The sequence below is a fragment of the Rhinolophus hipposideros genome (assembly GCF_964194185.1).
Source record: "Rhinolophus hipposideros genome assembly, chromosome: 9".
Taxonomy (NCBI): Eukaryota; Metazoa; Chordata; class Mammalia; order Chiroptera; family Rhinolophidae; genus Rhinolophus; species Rhinolophus hipposideros.
In genome coordinates, this window is record NC_138055.1 from 89,101,997 (window position 1) to 89,122,025 (window position 20,029).

At 41.3% G+C, this 20,029-nt stretch overlaps 2 protein-coding genes across 5 annotated transcripts in view; one reads left to right on the forward strand and one right to left on the reverse strand.

Annotated features, from left to right (window-relative positions):
* The window catches only part of KDM5A (lysine demethylase 5A), a 73,403-nt gene extending 72,319 nt beyond the window's left edge, over positions 1–1,084 (reverse strand). Inside the window, exon 1 of the mRNA XM_081058313.1 lies at positions 494–1,084. Within this exon, the coding sequence (XP_080914439.1) occupies positions 494–658 (165 nt within the window). The 5' untranslated portion in view covers positions 659–1,084. The remainder of the gene's footprint in view (positions 1–493) is intronic.
* An 11,977-nt stretch (positions 1,085–13,061) lies between these two features.
* CCDC77 (coiled-coil domain containing 77) overlaps positions 13,062–20,029 on the forward strand; it is a 30,863-nt gene continuing 23,895 nt past the window's right edge. For 2 of the 4 annotated variants that reach the window (XM_081060281.1, XM_081060283.1), the window contains exons 1-3: positions 13,062–13,130; positions 17,672–17,725; positions 19,363–19,600. In XM_081060281.1, the coding sequence (XP_080916407.1) occupies positions 17,688–17,725; positions 19,363–19,600 (276 nt within the window). In that variant the 5' untranslated portion in view covers positions 13,062–13,130; positions 17,672–17,687. Of the gene's footprint in view, positions 13,147–17,671; positions 17,726–19,362; positions 19,601–20,029 lie in introns of all 4 variants that reach the window. The other 2 variants (XM_081060282.1, XM_081060284.1) reach the window with 2 other exon arrangements.

A 20,029-nucleotide genomic window follows, 5' to 3' on the forward strand; every position in this document is an offset into this window, starting at 1 on the left:
GCGGTCCCTGCGCGGCGACCCCGTCCGCGGGGGCAGCTGGCGCGCCGACTACCGTCTAGGACGCCGCAGCCCCGAGCGCGGCCTGCAAACCCGCAGTGATGAAGCCGCCCGCGGCGCCGGATCAACAGCCGGCCGACGGCTTTCCACCAGCGCGCCGCCCCGAGGCCCGAGCGCGCGTGGGGGACGCGGCGTGCCACAGTTCTTCACACACCGTGACCGCCAACGAAAGGCCCGAAGCCTTGCCTCCCTGGCCCCCAATCCGCAGAAGAAAAGGATCAGTTCCCAAGCGCTGGGCGGAAAGGCCCCGGGGACACCACGCTCGCGTTCAGACAAGCCTCTGAAACCAAGGCAAACACATCCAGAAACCGGGCTTCTGCTTGCCGAGAAAAATGAAGGGCAGCAAAGAGGCCAGGGCACAAGGAGCGGAAGAGCGAAGCCAACCCGCGTGCACCGACTCCCCCGCGCGCTCTCCCCGCTCCTCACAGGCCGGTACCTTGGGCGGTCGGATCTTGCAGATGCCGGTTTTCTCCGCCAGCGGCCGGATGCGGCCGATGAAGCTGAGCGGGTCTGTGAACTCCTCCCAGCTGGGCTCGAAGACTGGGCACTCCGGGGGCGGCACGAACTCCGCCGCGTAGCCCCCCGTCCCCACGCCCGCCATGGCAATACCCAGGGGGCCCCCGTGGGGAACACAGGCGGAGAAAGGCCGGCTGAAGCCCACCGAACCCTTTCACGTCCCCTGACAGGGGCCGAAGCGCATCTTCTCGGACAAGGGCCGCTCCACACAGGAACCCCACAATCGCTTCCTCCTCTCGTTTGTTATTGTTTCCTTCGGGGCTTTTCCTCACGGGGCCAGGACTTTCCGGAAGTTGACGTGCTGTGAAATCCCTCCGCCGCCCCAGGAAACAGAATCCCTCCGCCGCGACGCGACGCCTCGGGAACCGCCGTCCTTCTCCCTCCCTTCGCCCGCAGCCCGGCGTGGTTCCCTGTGTCCTTGTCCGTGAAAGTGCCGCGCTGTCCGACCTCTTGCAGCCGCACACCGTGAAGGTCCCGCGACCTCGCCGAAGACGAGAAGCCCTCGGAAGGCGTCGGCACGCGCTCTTCCGGCGCGGAGGAATGTGTGATGGTGCGGGGGGCAGAGGTTCTGCTTCCGGTGAGGTGGGTCCGGTTCCCCTTTGTGTATAAATGGACGGAAAAATAAACCCCGCTTAACCTACTTCACTGCGAATGCTTCGCGGCTTGGTTTCACCTACTTGTCTGACATTTTCCAAGGAACTAACCTTTTCAGTTCTCTCTTTTTTTTTTTTCTAGTCTTCTGACCGTTAGTGTCTCTTGACCACTTTATATCCGCCCGTCTCCATGGCAACAAGTTCGGGTGGAACCCGTGCCCCAATTCCTGCGGGCCGGCAGAATTACGTGGTGCCCGCACAGGCTCTGGACCTTGCTTTTCCAACAGTTGCCAACCCCCAAGTCATCGCAACAGCCCAAGACTCCTCACTTTCCTGTAGCACCACATACTCAGCGATCCTTTCGCAATTTGGTGCAAAAGTTACCGCAACTCTTCTGACTTTGCCCGTCAAAAGTCTCTGTCCATCCCCACTTCCTCCAAACCGTGGCGAATAACGTAGAAAGGACTAAAGACACCGTGAGAGGGTAGTTCCTGCTGTTTGTTGAAAGGAAGACTTACTTCCCTGGGCTCGTCCTCATACGCCCCAGGACCTAAATTGGCAACGATGGCTGATGACTCCCAAATCTCTGTTTCCATCCTGGGCTTCTCTCCTAAATTGTAAGGCAGCACGTGTAGCTACCTACTAGACAACTCCAGTTGGTAAACTTAAAGTACCATGAACTCACAGTTAATTCCCCACTGTTTTTTCGGTGTTTCCAGTTTCCATGACTTCATCCATCTACTCAGTTGCTGGAGCCAAAAATCTAAAATAATCCTTAACTCCTGCTCCGTTAAATTTTGTTTCAAGTCTGGAGATTCTAAAAATCTTAAATCCACCCACGGCTCTCCATCCTTATCACTGTCCTAATTGAAATTCTTTCTCGTCTGAACCATGTTAACAGCTCAGTTCTCGCCCCTGTCAAATCTCCCTGCATTCAGTTGTCAGATTGCTTTGTCTAAAATCTATAATTCATCTTGTCATTTTTCATTGCTAAGCTCAACACCTCCAAACGAATTATTATTTGCTGTCCTACTCCCAACCTTCATCTCATATGCTTCTTCACACACTACACAGAAATTTTTGTAGTGGTTTTAATGCACCCTACTTTCACCTCTGAGCCTTCATAAATAATATTTCTTCTGTTGGAACAGATTTGTGCTCCTGACCCCACCCCACAGTTTCCCATATCCCCTTTCTGACTAAATTTCTACTCCTTCATGTATCAACTTAAAGACCACTTCCTCTGGAAAGCCATTCCTAATACTCTAAATTTGTTTAGTCAGCAGGAGCCTGTACTTTCTTTTCAAACTTTTTGAAATTGCTTGTTTAATTGCCTTTCTTCTTCAGACTGGAAGCTATACGAAGTCAGGGGAAGTGTCTGTCTTATTGACTTTTTAGCCCCAGCTCCTAGAATAGTGCTCGGTATTTAGAATGTGTGCAATAAATATCTGTTGAATGAATGAATAGATCCACCCGATAAATTTACCTTGTGTTTCATTGCCTCATCCTACGTTTGCATGCTATACATTTTATTTGAGACTCTACTAGGATGTGATATATATAATATCCCTCCATTTGATTATAGCCTCCACAAAAGTTAATGCCCCGTTGCTCATATCCACCAGTCTAAACCCCATACACAAACACTTTGAGGGGATAGTTCTGTTTGTTAGCCTTTGTTGTGTAACAAACCATCTCAAAACTTCGTGGATGAAAATGAAAACTTTATTATTACAATTCTATGGGTTGGCAATCCGGTGATCTCATGGTTTCACCTGGGATCATTCATGCAGCTACAGTCATCTGACAGCTTGACTGCAGTTGGAGGATCCAAGACGACCTCACTCACATGTCTGGCATGTTGGCTGGGAAGGCTCAGTTCACATGACTTCTCATCTTTGGTGCGCTAGACAGGGCTTTTTTATAGTATATCATCTTAACATTCCAAGAGTATGACAGTGGGTGCCTAGGCCTAAAGTCTAGACTCCAAAATATACAGGGTCACTTCTATCACATACTGTTGATCAAAGCAAGTCATAGGCAAGCCCCGATTCCAGAGGGTAGTAAAATTATTTCCATTTCTTGACAGGAAGAGCAATAATATAACATTGCAAAGAGGTGTAGAGAAAGAAAGGCGTGATTCATTACATACAATTATAATGATACACAACAAAATCGAATATTTTTTACTACTTAAATCTGGACACCATATTATTCACCAAAAAGGGAGAAATAATGAAATTCTAAGTAAAACAAATAATATTGAGATAATTCATTTCATGAAATATTGAATTAAAATATAATGGTTTTGCTTTAACATTATTATTGGAGCAGCAAGGCCCTGATAGACCCTCAGTATAAGCACAAACTTCCAAAAGCTTTGAGATTTCCCGTTTATTTCCTGTCATTCTTTCAAGTAATACTTTATACCTATTATTTTAAACTATTTCCCTGGTAGAGTATAAAATCATAGAGTAAGATTCTCAGTCATTTTTATTTGCTTTGATACTCCTGAGAAATCTGTAGCAGTCTCCTGCTAACAGTGAGTCTGTAAGAGAAGGGCCGTAAATATCTCTGCTGGGGATGGAACAACCTTCTCCAGTTTTACCCACCTCAGATTCTGATGCTCCCCTCAAGGAGTTTTACCCAGCCTCACCCCTCATGCCCACCCCTTTGAGAATCACTATTGTAACAGTGCAAAAGTCGTGTTTTATCAGCTCCTATGAGGGTATTCTGCACACAGGATGTTAAATTGATTGTCAATAGTATTTGAGGCCTGCCCAGTGGCTCAGGCTGTTGGAGCTCCGTTCTCCTAACTCCGAAGGCTGCCGGTTCGATTCCCACTTGGGCCAGTGGGCTCTCAACCACAAGGTTGCCAGTTCAATTCCTCGACTCCTGCAAGGGATGGTGGGCTATGCCGCCTGCAACTAAAATTGAACACGGCACCTTGAGCTGAGCTGCCGCTGAGCTCCTGGATCACTAAGTTGGTTGGAGCGCGTCCTCTCAACCACAAGGTTGCTGGTTCGACTCCCGCAAGGGGTGGTGGGCTCCGTCCCCTGCTACTAACAACGGCAACTGGACTGGAGCTGAGCTGCGCCCTCCACAACTAAGATTGAAAGGACAACTTAACTTGGAAAAAAGACCTAGAAGTACACACTGTTCCCCAATAAAGTCCTGTTCCCCTTCCCCATTGAAAAAAAAAATAGTATTTGAGTCTCTGAACAGAATAGTTGAATATAGCTGTAGTTTTAAAGGTGTTATTTTCATTATTTAAACAGTTCTTTTTTAAAAAATATTTTTTAAAACTTTTATTTATTATTTAAGTGTGTTTTTCCAGGACCCATCAGCTCCAAGTCAAGTAGTTGTTTCAGTCTAGTTGTGAAGGGTGCAGCTCACAGTGACCCATGTGGGGATCGAACTGGCAACCTTGTTGTTAAGAGCAGCTTGCACTCTAACCAACTGAGCTAACCAGCTGCCCCCAAAATTACTTTTTAAGGCCATTTTATTTTAAACAGAGTTTTTACCAGTGGTTCTCAAACATTTTGGATTCAGGACCCCTTTCCAGTCTTAAAAAATAATTGAGAACCCTAAAAAGATCTTGTGTATGGATTACATATAGGTATTTATTATATTAGAAATTAAAACTAAGTGTTGAAAATATTCATTTAAAAATAAAAATAATAAACCCATTACATGTTGGATTACATTCTCCAGAGAAACAAGGCCAATAAGATGTGTATATAGATAGAAAGAAATTTATGACAAGGAATTGGCTCACATGATTATGAAGGCTGGCAAGTCCAAAATCTGCAGTGTGAGCTGGCAAGCTAGAGGCCAAGGACAGCTGATCGTACAGATGAAGGCTGAGGGCAGTCTGCAGGAGAATTCCATCTTGTTTTGGGAGGCTGGCTTTTTATTCTATTCGGTCTTTTAACAATTGGATGAGGCCCACCCACAGTATGGCAGGCAAATATGCTTTACCCAAAATTCATTGATTAAATGTAAATCTCATCCAAAAACACGCTCCAAGTTGACACATAAAATTAGCTATTACACACGTTAATATAAATATATTTTATAAATAATAATATTTTCCAAAACAAACTAATGAGAAGAGTGGCATTGATTTACATTGTTTGAAAAAATTTAAAATATTTAGCTTAGTGGATCATCAAGTTGGATTCTCATATCTGTTTCTGCATTCAATCTGTTATGATATGTTGTTTTAGTTGAAGTATATGAAGAAAATCTAGCATCACACAGATATGTAGTTGGAAAAAGGGAGAAATATATTTTAAATATTTAGCTTTTTCAGATAACTGTTATTTCTTAAAGGTTGGCAATGTGGAATTTAAACTTTATCAATGGATGTTTTATACTCTGTTACATTAGAATGGTAAACAACGTTGCCCTTGAATGGATTTTTTTACTCAGTTATGATTTTGTAACATCATTCATTGATCATTTAGAAAATATTGGTTCACTGAGTTATACAGATCTTCCTAAGTTGACACATATCATTATATATCATTTATAAAAATGACAAAGATATCCTCATTGATCTTCTGAAAATTTGTCAAACTCCTAGTGACAGAAACAAGTTTCCAAAGCTATAATTTTCCCCTGAAATTTGAAATTTTCACCATCAAATAACATTAGTTGTTTCCATTGAAGAGTTGGACTCATTTTTTTCTTTTTCAAGAAAATGTCTTTCAAATACTTAGATCTGAATAGCCATAGTGTGTCTGTTAGGCCTCCTGATGTTCCATGAAAAAAGTGGCCAGTTTAGCTCATAAGTGCTTTTCCTTGAGCAAACCCTCCTACTTTTGTGGGCAGCAGAAGTACTACATGTGTACTTCCTACTTCATCACACAGACTATTTAAAAAGACATATATTCAAGAGTCAAGGTGTATTAAAACTAATCATTTTTGCTGCTTCATTATGGGAATTCTTAAGTGAAACTGGCTTTAAAAAAACACAATAAACAAACCATGAGTGTGTGTGATTAAGACAATAACTACTAGTATAGTTTGGTGTCTTTGCCATAATTCATGACCAAGGGACCAGCAGTTTTACCCACTATTGCTTTTGTACCATCAGTGCAAAAGTCAACAGTAAAAAAGGCAAATAGCATCTTAGTATTAATATAAAAACAATTTTGACTTCGAGATCTTCAGAAAGTATTTCAGGGACCAGTAGGGGTCTGAGGACAAACAGGGATCTGTGGACAACACTTTGAGAACTGCTGGTTTGTCCTATAATTTGAATTAACATAATAAGGATGGAAAGGGTGGGGGAGACCTGCTTTAAAAAGAAAAGTAAATAACCTATGAAAGCAACAGTTTCAACAACAGGTCTTTGCTTATTAACTATTTAAACATTTAAATTTTACACTAGATTCTTCCAAAATGCATTAAATTGGTTTCTCTCACATACTTTAACATTACAAGAAATCAAATATAGTTAACAAACCTTTAAATTCGTTTAGGCCAAAATAATGAGAGTTTATTTTGCATCTGGTGATCTGTGATTGAATTCGATTACGTTCAAAAATTCAGTTCAGTAAACATTTCCATTTAGCTCCCACCAGTGCTATGTTTGAACATCACTTTAAACCAGTGCTTCTTACTGTGTGTCAGAATAGGGTTTGGAAAATGCATAGTTAGAAAACTCAGATTTAGTATTTAGAAAACAGACAAAAATTGTTATTTATACAACAAACTAGAGAAAGTAAAAGTCAACAGACTCAATTAATAGAAATACATACTTCTATTAAGTAGAAGTATGGGCCCAGTGGCTCAAGTGGTTGGAGTGCTCCGCTCCTAACGCCGAGGCCGCTGGTTCGATTCCCACACGGGCCAGTGAGCTGCACCTCTACAGCTAAGATTGTGAACAACAGCTCTCCCTGGAGCTAAGATTGTGAACAGCTCTCCCCTGGCTGATGTGGGCTACTGTGTGTTGCCATCAGCGGCCGGTGTGAGTGGCAGCAGCAAGCGTGACCCGCAGCTGGCCAGAGCTGCTGTGAGTGGCCCACCTACGACTGGCAACCGACTACCTCAGCCCCAGGGAGCTCAAGGCTCATCATACCAGCATGAGCCAGAGAGCTGTGTCCTACATAACTAGACTGAGACAATGGCTTGAACCGGAGTTGGGGAGGAGGTGAAAGAAGGGAGCGGGGAAACAATCATCATTTGAAATACTGCATTTAAAAATCTTTAGATCACTTTACCTAGATCATGTTCAGAGCCATTGAACATAATGTAGGCCTGAGATTTATAAGTTATCTCCAAATTCTTATGAAATACTGCCATGCATTGTTGAACTAATCCTCTCCTTAATAACTTCCTTTTATACATCTTAATGTTTAAGTGAAAGATCTGTTAGTCACTATGTTCAAAATTCTGGTATAAATGTAGCCTGTAACCAAAGCTCTTCTGTGCATGCGTTCTTTTTCTTCTCCAGTATGGGAATACTATCCCATACTAACTGAACTTTATCCTTGGTTTCACCATTGCTTTAAAGTTCCACAATTTTTGAAACAAGTTTTTTATCTCTTCTTCAAGATAATGAGTGAAGATATTTGCACCTAAAATTGAGGTCTAGGGCCAGCCCGGTGGCTCAGGCGGTTGGAGCTCCATGCTCCTGACTCCGAAGGCTGCCAGTTCGATTCCCACATGGGCCAGTGGGCTCTCAAGCACAAGGTTGCCAGTTCAATTCCTGAAGTCCCGCAAGAGATGGTGGGCTGCGCCCCCTGCAACTAAGATTGAACACGGCACCTTGAGCTGAGCTGCCTCATGCCTCAGTTGGTTGGAGCACGGGCTCTCAACCACAAGGTTGCCAATTTGATTCCTCAACTCCCGCAAGGGATGGTGGGCTGTGCCCCCTGCAACTAGAAAATGGCAACTGGACCTGGAGCTGAGCTGCGCCTTCCACAACTAAGATTGAAAGGACAACAACTTGACTTGGAAAAAAGACCTGGAAGTACACACTGTTCCCCAATAAAGTCCTGTTCCCCTTCCCCAATAAAAAAAATCTTAAAAAAAAGTGCCAACTCATAAAAAATAAATAAATAAATAAATAAAATTGAGGTCTACAGAAACTACTTGTCAATTATCACTTTCTACTGTCCTTCCTCCATTAAAGTATCTACAATCAGATTATTTGCACATTCCTTTTCAGTCTGTCTACCTTCCCTCAAAGTGCACACAGCTCTGTTCTACCCAAGATATTAGTATTATTTACTTGAATATTATTTACACTTACATGACCTTTAATGGATTCCTAATCACTGATTCTTTTCTACTAAGGAGCTAAAGGGCTGTTGTAAGGCAAGGTACAAGATTATCAATGAATTTGGGTGCATTGTGAATTGTTCTAGTCAGCAGTAAGACCATGGATATATATTATGGAAATGGTCTGTGTTTTTCAGTTTACAAGGTCCTTTGCTGTCTTTCTTGGATTATGGTTAGTTTGGAATTGTAATTTGATATCCCCTATTGCAAGTGGGGATAAATGACAAATTGCGTTTATTCCATAGACTAACTAGTGTAACATTCAAAGTGTACTGTAAAAAAAATCATTTAGTTAGGTAAAACACATTTTAATCTCTAAATTTGTTTTTACCAAAATATTTGTGTAATTTGTGAAGTAATGTACCAAGAGCTTTTAATTAAAAAACTGAGTGAAGTATTTTCTCATAATTGGTTTGGACTAACCCAAATTTAATCAAGGACTTTAATAATAATTTCCTATACCACACATGACTTTACAGGAGACAGGTAACAGAAACCTTTTTCTCTATTTACCAACCTAGACATGAGAGTAATAATAATAATAATAATAATAATAGAGAGATGATAAATATTAGTCTTCTATCTTCTCTCTACTCCGTGGTTTTTCAAAATTAAAATATGCTTAGTGATTATTTCTTTGTTTTCTTGGTGTAGGCTCCCTGAACAGCTATGTATTTTTTGTGTACTCATATTTCCTTTAATGTGTTTGTATGTGCATTGCCTGTTCTTTTGTGATCTCTCAGAGGACAAGAGTTGTTATTTCTTAAATTTAGCATTAAATGAAGATGGGAGCATACTAAACATATGCTCCTTCGATTATATTGTTTCCTACTCTGAGATATACTATTGCTGTGAAGCCTATGGTTTCTCCTGCACAACTAAGAGAAACTAAAAGTTTGCTCTTCAGTTATTTGTACTGACCTAATTAAAAGTTAATCTTTTCCAGGAAGGTAATGGTTCCTTCACTGGAAGAAGAAAAACCAGCATACAATGCTAAGAATGAATGGAGAGAGAGATCTGAGAGCGTTTCCATAGTCATCATGTGAATAAAATTGGAGAAAAGGTGAAAATTGGTGACAGTGTAAAATGCCAGAAAGAGATCATGTGAGATAAGATAAGAAGTTATCACTAAATTTAGCAATTAGTAGATCAGAGAGCAATTTAAATAAAGTTACGGAGTCAAAATCCAGTTTCCAGTGAGTTGGGAGGTGAAGAAAAGGAGCCAAGCATAGACCAAGACTCCTTGGTTGTAGAGGAAAAGCAGGGTATGGGAAGATGGAAGTTACCAAAAGAGAACCAAAGAAAGTTTTTACAAACTAGGAGAGATAAGTTTGTCTAAGTGCTGAGAAGAAAGAACTAATGGAGAAATGGAGGTTGAATATATGAGAAAAACCAAAACCCCTAAAGAGATAAAAGAAAGGAGAGCATGAAGAGAAAGGAACACATCTGTTTGTAAAGCAAGGGGAAAGAAGGAAGGAAGTAAAAATACAGAAATGATAAGTAAGTGGGTGAGAAGCCAAGAAGTTGAGACAGTTGGTGAATTGAGAAATAGAGAGGAAGGTATTGGGGCTACCTTGGGGGCTAGAGGCAAATGATGAATGTCCAAAATGGCTGCTGTGGAAATGAGGAGGAGCAAACATTTTCTGTGAAGTGTTGTTCTTTACTTCTGAGGGCTTAATTAAGGTTGGAGACCATAAATTTATGGTGATATCATTTTCCCATAAATGTAAGCCATTCTCCAGCAGCATACATAGAAGGTGGATAGTAAGAATAATCTTAAATGCAGGGGTTATCAGCACAGTTACAACAGGAAGGCAAAGAAAAAAGGTGAGATTATTGGCAAGAACAGTCAAATGTATGCACCCCAGGATTAAGCGGGGTAGGAAAGTAAAACCCTGGGGCAGGAGAATATATTAAGGTTCAGAGCCTTAATTCAGAGCCTTAAAAAGCCTTGCTTTTCTGGAAAGTATTCCTCAGGCTGCTCTTCTCACAGCCTAGAAATATATTCTGCCTCTTGTACTTCCCATTCTGATTAATGTCAGCTTCTCTAGTTAGCTTCCCTATCCTGGGTCCAGTCGGTTGGAACTTTTAAATATCTTCCATTTCTTTCATCATATTTCCATCATTGCCACCCTTGTTTAGGCCTTTGCCTTCATATGGATTAGCACTATAGCCTCCCAGATCTTCAAGCATTGTTCTTAATTCATCCTGTGCCACTGGAATGATATTTTTTTGTTTGTTTGTTTGTTTTTTAAGATTTTATTGGGGAAGGGGACAGGACTTTATTGGGGAACAGTGTGTACTTCCAGGCCTTTTTTCTAAGTCAAGTTGTTGTCCTTTCAGTCTTAGTTGTAGGGGGCGCAGCCCACCATCCCTTGCGGGAGTCGAACAGGCAACCTTGTGGTTGAGAGGACGCACTCCAACCAACTGAGCCATCCGGGAGCTCAGCTGCAGCTCAGCTCAAGGTGCCGCGTTCAATCTTAGTTGCAGGGGGCGCTGCCCACCATCCCTTGCAGGACTCGAGGAACTGAACTGGCAACCTTGTGGTTGAGAGCCCACTGGCCCATGTGGGAATCGAACCGTCAGCCTTCGGAATTAGGAGCATGGAGCTCTAACCGCCTGAGCCACCGGGCCGGCCCTGGAATGATATTTTTTTTGTTAATTATCAATCTGATGTTGGGTGGTTGCAAGAGATGGATGGGTTGAGAATGACACTTTGGCATTTGAATGAATGATGACGCATTAACCTAGATATAGAATGAAAGAAGAGCAACCTAACAGGACAGGCACACATGTAGGAAGAAATGTTATACATGCATTCAAAACAATTATTGAGCACCTGCTATGTTCCAGGCACTCTTCTAGATGCTGGATACATGACCACAACAAAAAGACAAATTATCTCCACTCGTAGAGCTTACATTCTAGTGGAGGGGAGATAAAATAATAAGCACAAGTAAATAAATATGTACTATTTTAGCTAGTATGAGGTCTTTTGAAAAGGAGAGAAGGGAGGGTAGTAAAGGAGTATGGGGTAGGAAGAGAAGGGCTGAAGATTGATGACATTTGAACAGAAGCTATGCTATAAACATACAATGACAAATTGGTACATGAATATCAAAGCAGAGGGATTACTTCCGATCAAGGAGATGGTGCTTGCGTTGGCCTTTGTAGGAATTTATGGGTGATGATTCATGGAAAGGGTCAATCCAAATAAAAGGAAGAGTGTGAGACAACGCTGAAAAGTACACGCTACATTCAGGAAATAACCAGTTATTTGTAATAATAGAGATATGTAGAGTCAGATTATAGTAGTGTTTGAATGCGTTATTACTATCTGGACTTCATTCTCTAGTTGTGGGGAATCACCAAAAGTCTATGAGCACGAGTGTGACACGTCCAGAAGAGTGCTTAAAAAAAATAATCATCTTTTATAGAATGGACTGGAGAAGGAAAAACTCGAAGCAAAAACACTAGTTAGAAACCTATTGTAGTAGTTCAACTGAAAGGTAATGAGACCCGGAGTGGAAATAAACAGGAAGATATATATGAACATAAGATCAGTATGATTTGGTTTTTTAAAATGTAGGGGCCAAAAGAGAGATAAAAATACTGAGCCAAAGTGTCTGGGAAGATCCTGATATAACTAACAGAGAAAATCAACAACAGGGAAAAAGGCAGATTTCAGAGAAGATGGCAAGTTTCTTTGGGGCATCCTTAGGTCTTACACCAGTGAGTTCCAGCTTTTCCATAGCAGTAGCTGCCCCTCTGAGACTAGGGTTCCTTTCCCCTTACTCCTGTGACACCTTGCTTTTCTGGAAAGATGAGACTGCAATTGAGTTTTAAACTAGCTTATATTATTATAGCCAATTTCTCACACCTCTCAGGAAAAGAAAGTAGTGTCTGCTATCTGACAAAAATAGTAGCGTTTAGACACATAACTCCCTGACTGTACAAGTTGAACCAAAGTTCCTATGTTTTTTTTTTTTTAATTTTATTGGGGTGACAATTGTTAGTAAATTTACATAGATTTCAGGTGTACAATTCTGTATTATATCGTCTATAAATCCCATTGTGTGTTCACCACCCAGAGTCAGTTCTCCTTCCATCACCATATATTTGATCCCCTTTACCCTCATCACCCACCCCCCCAAAGTTCCTATGTTGGCTTAGGACACCAGGTCATGAAGGAGAAATCGTTTTAGAATCTTCACCTTCTTGGGATAAGCTTGCACATTATAAGACATAATAATCCTGTGATCCTTTCCATGACTATGCATAGCGTTTCTGCATCATTTTTCATGAAAACAAACTAGTTGAACAAGCATAAACTGGGGGGGTGCCCAGAACTAGTTCATTCTGACCCCAAACATCATACATATTACTACCAGTCCTGGGATGATGAGCTGGCTTGAAGCCGACTTTCATCCTCCGCCCAGACAGTTGTGTGCAGAAGTGAAACTACATTTCCCGACCATCTCTGCGCGGTAAGACGCGAGCGAGGGAGGGCGGGAATGGAAGGGGCGTGCCTCTTGTAACTAGCCTTTTTATTGGTGCGCAGTCCAAAGGGCCGTATAAACCTTTGGGTGATTGGACGGATTCGTGCACGGCCGGTGGCGCTGCGGCGCTCCCTGATTGAACATTTGTTTTTCGGTTGGATTCTCTGCCTCGGTGGGTTTAGTGTGGCGTGAGTATAAAGTTTCGGGGTTCGGGTGAGAGGGCTAGGCAAGGGGACTTGGGAAGGAGAAACCTGGTGAGGGAGGAGTAACTGTGGGAGCAGCACGGAAGAGAGGGATGTGAGCCTGAAATACGGGGGCCGTTAGCGGCAGGGCTGAGGCCGGAAGAGAAATGTTGGAATCTGCAAAGGGAAAGCTGTCGGGGGTGCTGGAGGCTTGGGGAGCTGTAGAGATGAGGGAGTCAAGAATGGGATGAAAAGGGGAAAGTCCTGGAGCTGGGTTCTGGTATTTCCTCCCCCCACGCTCGTCTAAGCCTCAATGTATTCATTTGTAGACTTAAGGGATAATAAAAATACTTCACAGAGTTGTGGGCGTAGATAAAATAATAAATGTCTGAATGCTAAATAAGGGTTAATTGTAAGAAGACAAGCTATAAAAAAAATACGAAGGTGTTGTCAAAAAATGTGGTTAATGTTTAAATAAAAAAATTTATTTCGGTAAAAGACACATTGCCCCTGATCCCCCTCAATATACTCCTTCTCGCTCCAAACACACGCATCCCATCGTTCTTGCCACTTTCTGAAGCAGCTCTGGAAGTCCTCTTTCGTGAGTGTCTAGTTCCGCTCTCGTGGCTGCCTCATGTCCTGAATCATCCTGACTTTGGGGAAGAGCCAGAGGTTGCACTGGTGCCAGATCCGGTGAATAAGGTGGCCGAGGACACTCTGTAACATTTTTATTTGACAGATTGTATCAGAAGCGATTTGTGACATGGTTGTGATCATAAAATACGGTGAATGCTGCAGCCGAATGCCGTCCAACGGAAAGGCAGGGGTCTTCAATACGGGAAGCCACGTGTAGAACCTCAGTAACAGTGTGTGACAAGTTTCAGCTTGTTTGGTGCAGTCAGTTGGATGTGAGCTACGGTTGGGAGAAGGTGTGTTTTAAAGTGTGCTGTAAATCATCCTCCATCATGACAACGCTCTGTGTGGCACATCACTTCTGGTAAGACAGTTTGTCAAAAACGTTATGGTGTGTCCTCACCCACCTTATTCACTGTGCCACTTCCGGCTCTTCCCCAAAGTCAAAATGATTCAGGACATCGAGGCAGCCACAACAGCCCAACTAATGACACTCACGAAAGAGGACTTCCAGAAGTGCTTCAGAAAGTGGCAAGAACAATGGGATACGTGTGTTCGAAACAAGAAGGACTATGTTGAGGGGGATTAATGGTAATGGGTCTTTTACCGTAATAAACTTTTTTTATTTAAACATTCACCATATTGTTTGATCACACCTCGTATATCTAAACAAGGGTATTGCAGAGATGGAGGAATAGAAGCTAGCTGAAACCCATTAATTTTTTTTTTTTAAACAGGACTTTATTGGGGAACAGTGTGTACTTCTAGGACTTTTTTTTTTTCCCCAAGTCAAGTTGTCCTTTCAATCCTACTTGTGGAGGGTGCCATTCAGCTTCAAGTTATTGTCCTTTCAGTCTTAGTTGCAGGGGGTGCAGCCCACCATCCCTTGCGGTAGTCAAACCAGCAACCTTGTGGTTGAAAGGACGAGCTCCAACCAACTGAGCCATCTGGGAGCTCAGTGGCAGCTCAGCTCAAGGTGCCGTGTTCAATCTTAGTTGCAGGGGGGCAGAGCCCACCATCCCTTGCGAGACTCGAGAGTCGAACTGGCAACCTTGTGGTTGAGAGCCCACTGGCCCATGTGGGAATCGAACCAGCAGCCTTCGGAGTTAGGAGCAAGGAGCTCCAACGGCCTGAGCCACCGGGCCGCCCCGAAATCCATTAATTTATAAGCAAGGCCATTGTTCTTTTGGGAGATACAGTAATGAGTAAGGCACAGTTTCTATCTGCAAGGAACATGCGCTATCTTGGGAGAAATGAGAGCAATAGGGAACTTTAATGTGTTAACTTGTAGAGGATTACAAATGCAGTTCTTTTACAGTTAGATCATTTGGAAATATTTTGGATGGAGAGACTCAGGTAAGAGATGAAGGAGGTAGTGTTTGAGTTTTTGTGTGCAGACAGAATTTTATTAAATGAAATTAATGATGGAGGGAGCTATGTTCCTTCTGGAGGAACAAAGTGTGGACGTAAGAAAGTTATCTGGAAACTGAGGTTAGGGGAGTAGAGGGGAAACTTGGTAGGGAGGATAGGTTTGGTCCTTAGAAGTAGTGACCTCTAAGCAGAGTTTGATTTAATGTATTAGGCCATGAGGAGCTGCTTATGAAATTTATGATTTTTGAGAAGATGGACCAGGGGAGGCTAGGGGTGGGTAGAACAATTAAGCCATTGTAGTAGAGTGGGTAAGAAGATATGGAAATTCTCAGTTAGAATGGTTATTGTTGAGATAGAATATAGATGATTTTCATATGGTTGGATGAAAGGGTCAAGAGAAAGAAATAATTTAAATGTTCAAATCCAAGTTGCTTGGAAGATGCTACTACTAAAATAGGAAAGTCAGAAGGAGCATGTTTGGATGAAAACGATGATGTGTTAGGTTTGGGAAATGTTAGCTTTGAGGTGCTAAAGAATGTGACTTGATTTTTTTCTTTTTGTTAAACATTTCAAGCTCCAATGGGACATATATGTGAAAATGCCCGTTACATAATTGGAAATTCAAATCAGGACATTGAAAGAAGTCATTTGTTCATTCAACAAGTAGTTGTTACTCTATGCCAGGTAGTCATGTTTTGATGATGCAGGTAATCATAAAAGCAGTGGCAATAATATTTCCGAAAAATGGATAGAGGAAGTAGTCAAGAAAATTGAAGACAAAACGTTTTGAACCAAGAGAGGAATATTTTCAGTAAAAATAGTAATATGCATTTATTGAGTGCTTGTATGTATCGTACACTATGCTCAGCCCTTTTGTTCATTGTTTATTGACGTAAGAAATTCCAAGCCTGTAGAGAATTTTTAGTCAATTTATTTGAGCCAAACTGAGGACAATTGCCGGGAAGCAAAATCTCAATGGATTAAGAAAATGCTCTGGTGCTTGCTTCGGCAGTATATATACTAAAATTGGAATGATACAGAGAAGATTAGCGTGGCCTGTGCAAGGATCACACGCAAATTCTTGAAGCATTGCACGTTTTGTGCAGTGCCCCTGCCTCCTCACACGCTTTGCTGATTAGCTCCCAAGAAACGAGTCAAAGCACAGCATAAGGCTCTCAATAGCAAAATTGTGACTTTTCCCTATAAAAATATTTGTGTAAGGCAATCTGAAATGAAAACAAAGCTGAGTTACACCTGGATATTTATGTGCAAATACGTTGACTTGCATTTCTTTAATAAACCTTAAAAAAAAAGTTATGCAGTCAGTTGTGGTGGTGATTGGACCTATCTGTGATATACGAAAATCTGTGAATCTATGTATACTTTAAATGGGTGAATTTTATGGAATGTGAATTACATCTCAATAAAACTTTCTAAAAATGTCACCCGTAATCTTACCATACCAACCCAGCCACCATTTTCATTTTCTTGATTATTTTTCACAAGAGGCAAATTGGCTGAATTTGGAGGATTTGTAGAAGGAGGTAAATTTGAAGGAGGCAAGTAGAATAAGAAGAGATGGCATATTTAAAGGGTTGGCTGGTAAGAGAAAGCAAATGAAGTGACAGAATCAGAAACAGATTTTCTAATGAGATCGGATAGACTGACCAGTAGAAGAAAAAGATGTTGAATAGAGTCAAATTCATATTGAGGATTTAAATTTGTTTTTATTTAAAAATATTTGTTGAGCACCTACTATGAAGCAGGCACTATTTTAGTTACTGGGGATACAGCAATGAACACAAGACATAAAAATGCCTGCCCTTGGCGAGTTTCCACATTTCCGTTAGGAGAGTCACAAAATAAACACAACATGTCTGATGGTGAGAAGAAGGTGGTAAGGCAATGCCAGAGCAGCCAGGACTTCATCAAAGTGACATTGGAATCCTGGAGGAGAGGGTTTATCTTCCTGAAAATCTGATAATATTATTCAAAGTAGAGGCACTCAAGATCTATCTAATCAGTTGGAATGGAGATTGTGAATGAAACTTAAAGCTTATAAATAAGTTTTTTCTTTCTCTAAAATGAAATAATAGTACACTAAATAAAGATAATATCATTCACTTTGTATTTATCTTAAATTTAGCATAATGTGTCCTCTACCTTAATTTCCACTTACTATTTCTTCTAGAAACTTTCTGCATCTCCCTCTCCTATAATTTCACCGAAAGGATTATAATAATTTGTTTTTGCATTGTTGCAGATAATCCTTACACTAAGGAGGTTTTGTTTTTGTTTGTGTTACCCATCCAAATATTAAATACCATTCTGATTTTATTTGAAAATAATGAGCAAGAATACCTTATGAAAATTCAAAAGTTTCAGAACTTGAGGATTTGGAGCTGCATTTTACAACATCCCTTTCTCATAGCAGACTATGTGATGTTGGAGAGGGAACCAGTCAGTGTAGTGTCTACTGTTCGTTCTGGTCCTGACCTCTCATTCTCAATTTTTGTGTCTTTGACAGGTGTGGAAAAGACAGCATGAACTTTACCCCGACACATACCCCTGTCTGCAGAAAGTAAGACATTTGCTTATTTTTTGAGTTAAAATAAAGAAGCAAGACTTCTGTAGCGTTAGTAACAAGGTAGCTTAGGAACTAGAAGGGTTTTGGCAGCAGACTTCCAAACTCTGGGTTTGAACTATATTAGACTCTGTTTTCTATCCTTATTACGTGAAATTTAGATAGAAAACGAGGACGTATTAAATGTTAACACCAAAGGCCAGGCAGTGTGAGCGGGCCTAGTACAGTGCCAGCGCATCCTGGATTGCAGAGCAAACAACCAGCATACACGGGGGACTTTTAATTTGGGTTCTGCCTTACCTTGCTGCGTGACACATCTTCCTTATCCTCACTGCCACAGCTCTCATCTGTACGATCTCAGAAATACCTCTAAGTTCACCTACTAACCTATTTCCCAGGGTTGTTGTCAGGTAACCCCCTTTGAAAACATGAAACATCACATGACATAGTGTTTCTGTCATGAGCGTTTCATGATTGAGAAAATGGTGGGTTTTTTCCTTCATTGTAGCTGAAAGTACATTGTAATACCTGTTCCACACAGGCTCACTTATTAAAATGCTGACCATAACCTTCATTAAGTACAATTCTGGGCTTCTGGTATAAACGGTCTGCACTCTGCTGTCTATTTTGTTGTGTCGTAAATTGCCGGCAGTTAGCCAACATGGATTAATTTTCACATGAGGGTTTCTTCTATATCATTTATTTTCTAACTTTCATTATTTTAGCTTAAGTCTCCTGTTTGCTAAAAGCAAACAAAGAAAAAAACTTCTTGTCCAGCCTTTGATTGGCCTTAGTTCTTGTGTAGTCTTTGTCTGTGTCATTCAGACGTCTCTAGTGCCAGACATTATGACCTGATGTGGTTGTGTGGTTTGTAACTAGGCTATATTTTCTAATTGTGACTCTCCTATTTATCATTCCCTTCCTTAATATTGCCATTTGTATACCTATACCTAAAAATACTTGCATTTTGCAAGTTCCAATCTTAAATAAATGGTAATGCCTTTTATATATGCATCTACATACATTTTTCCATTTAGTATTGTTTGGGTGATTCATTCATATGTATACACGTATATCTATTTCACAGTTTCTGATAACTTTGAGTAACATTCCATTGAATGAACATACCACAGTTTATTATCTTATTGGATGGACATTTGGAAGGCTTACTGTTTTTGTTATTACAAATAATGTTGCTATCAACATTTTCTTATGTGTCACCTCGTACATAGGTGTATGAGTTTCTTTAGGATGAGGAATTGCAGTTTTAGTAGCTTCAGCCAGTTTACTCTGTAGTTTCACCAAGTTACACTTCATCAGCAATAAGTATTCCTGTTGCTGTATGTCTTGTGGTATTAAATTTTCTGTTACATCTTTTTAGTTTATATTCTGTTTTTTTAAATGATGTTTTTATACTCTTACATGTATTTTTTGCATTCAACTTTAAACCTCTAATACTTGGAAAGCAGTTCATAAGATTATTCACTAATCTGTAGCATCAAATTTTTAAGGTTTATGAGCACCTTAATTATAAGCACCTTACGAACATAAACCCCCTTTTTATGTAAGAACTTATAATATCTCATTAACGTTTAGATAGTTTAAGAATATGTGTCCTTTCTAATTTCACTTAGGCCGACGACTGTCTCCAAACATGGTGCTGCGTTCAGTGGTTCCACCAGGTGGAAGGGAATGTCTTTCTCAGATTCAGTGGAGTCAACTCCCTTGCCTTCCATCGAAGAGCGTCTGGCCATCCTCTGCCCTTCTCAGGAGCTTCTGGAATATTATCAAAAGAAGGTGGCTGAGTGTGAGGCAGAAAATGAGGACCTACTGAAGAAACTGGAGCTGTACAGAGAAGCTTGTGAAGGACAGGTACAAAAGATGCTACATGCCCTCTTAGGACTCTGGTTACGTTTCTTCATTACCAGAGAAGATCTTAGAAGTACTCGTTTGTATCATAAGTAGATGTTTTATTAAAAAAACATTCTTTTTTATTCCTTTCTACCCCAGCATAGCTACCTACCCTTTGGGGCCCTGATTGGATCATAATCCCCCGCAAACTGCTCCACCTCTAAAATCTTCTTTTCCCCCACAAACAGGGAAACTTTTTTTTTTTTTGGGGGGGGGGGGGGGAACAGTATGTTTCTCTAGGGCCCATGAGCTCCAAGTCGTTGTCCTTCAGTCTAGTTGTGGAGGGCGCAGCTCTCTGGCCCATGTGGGAATTGAACTGGCAACCCTGTTCAGAGCTCGCGCTCTAACCAACCCAGCCACCCCAGCCACCTCTAAAATCTTAACTCTTAC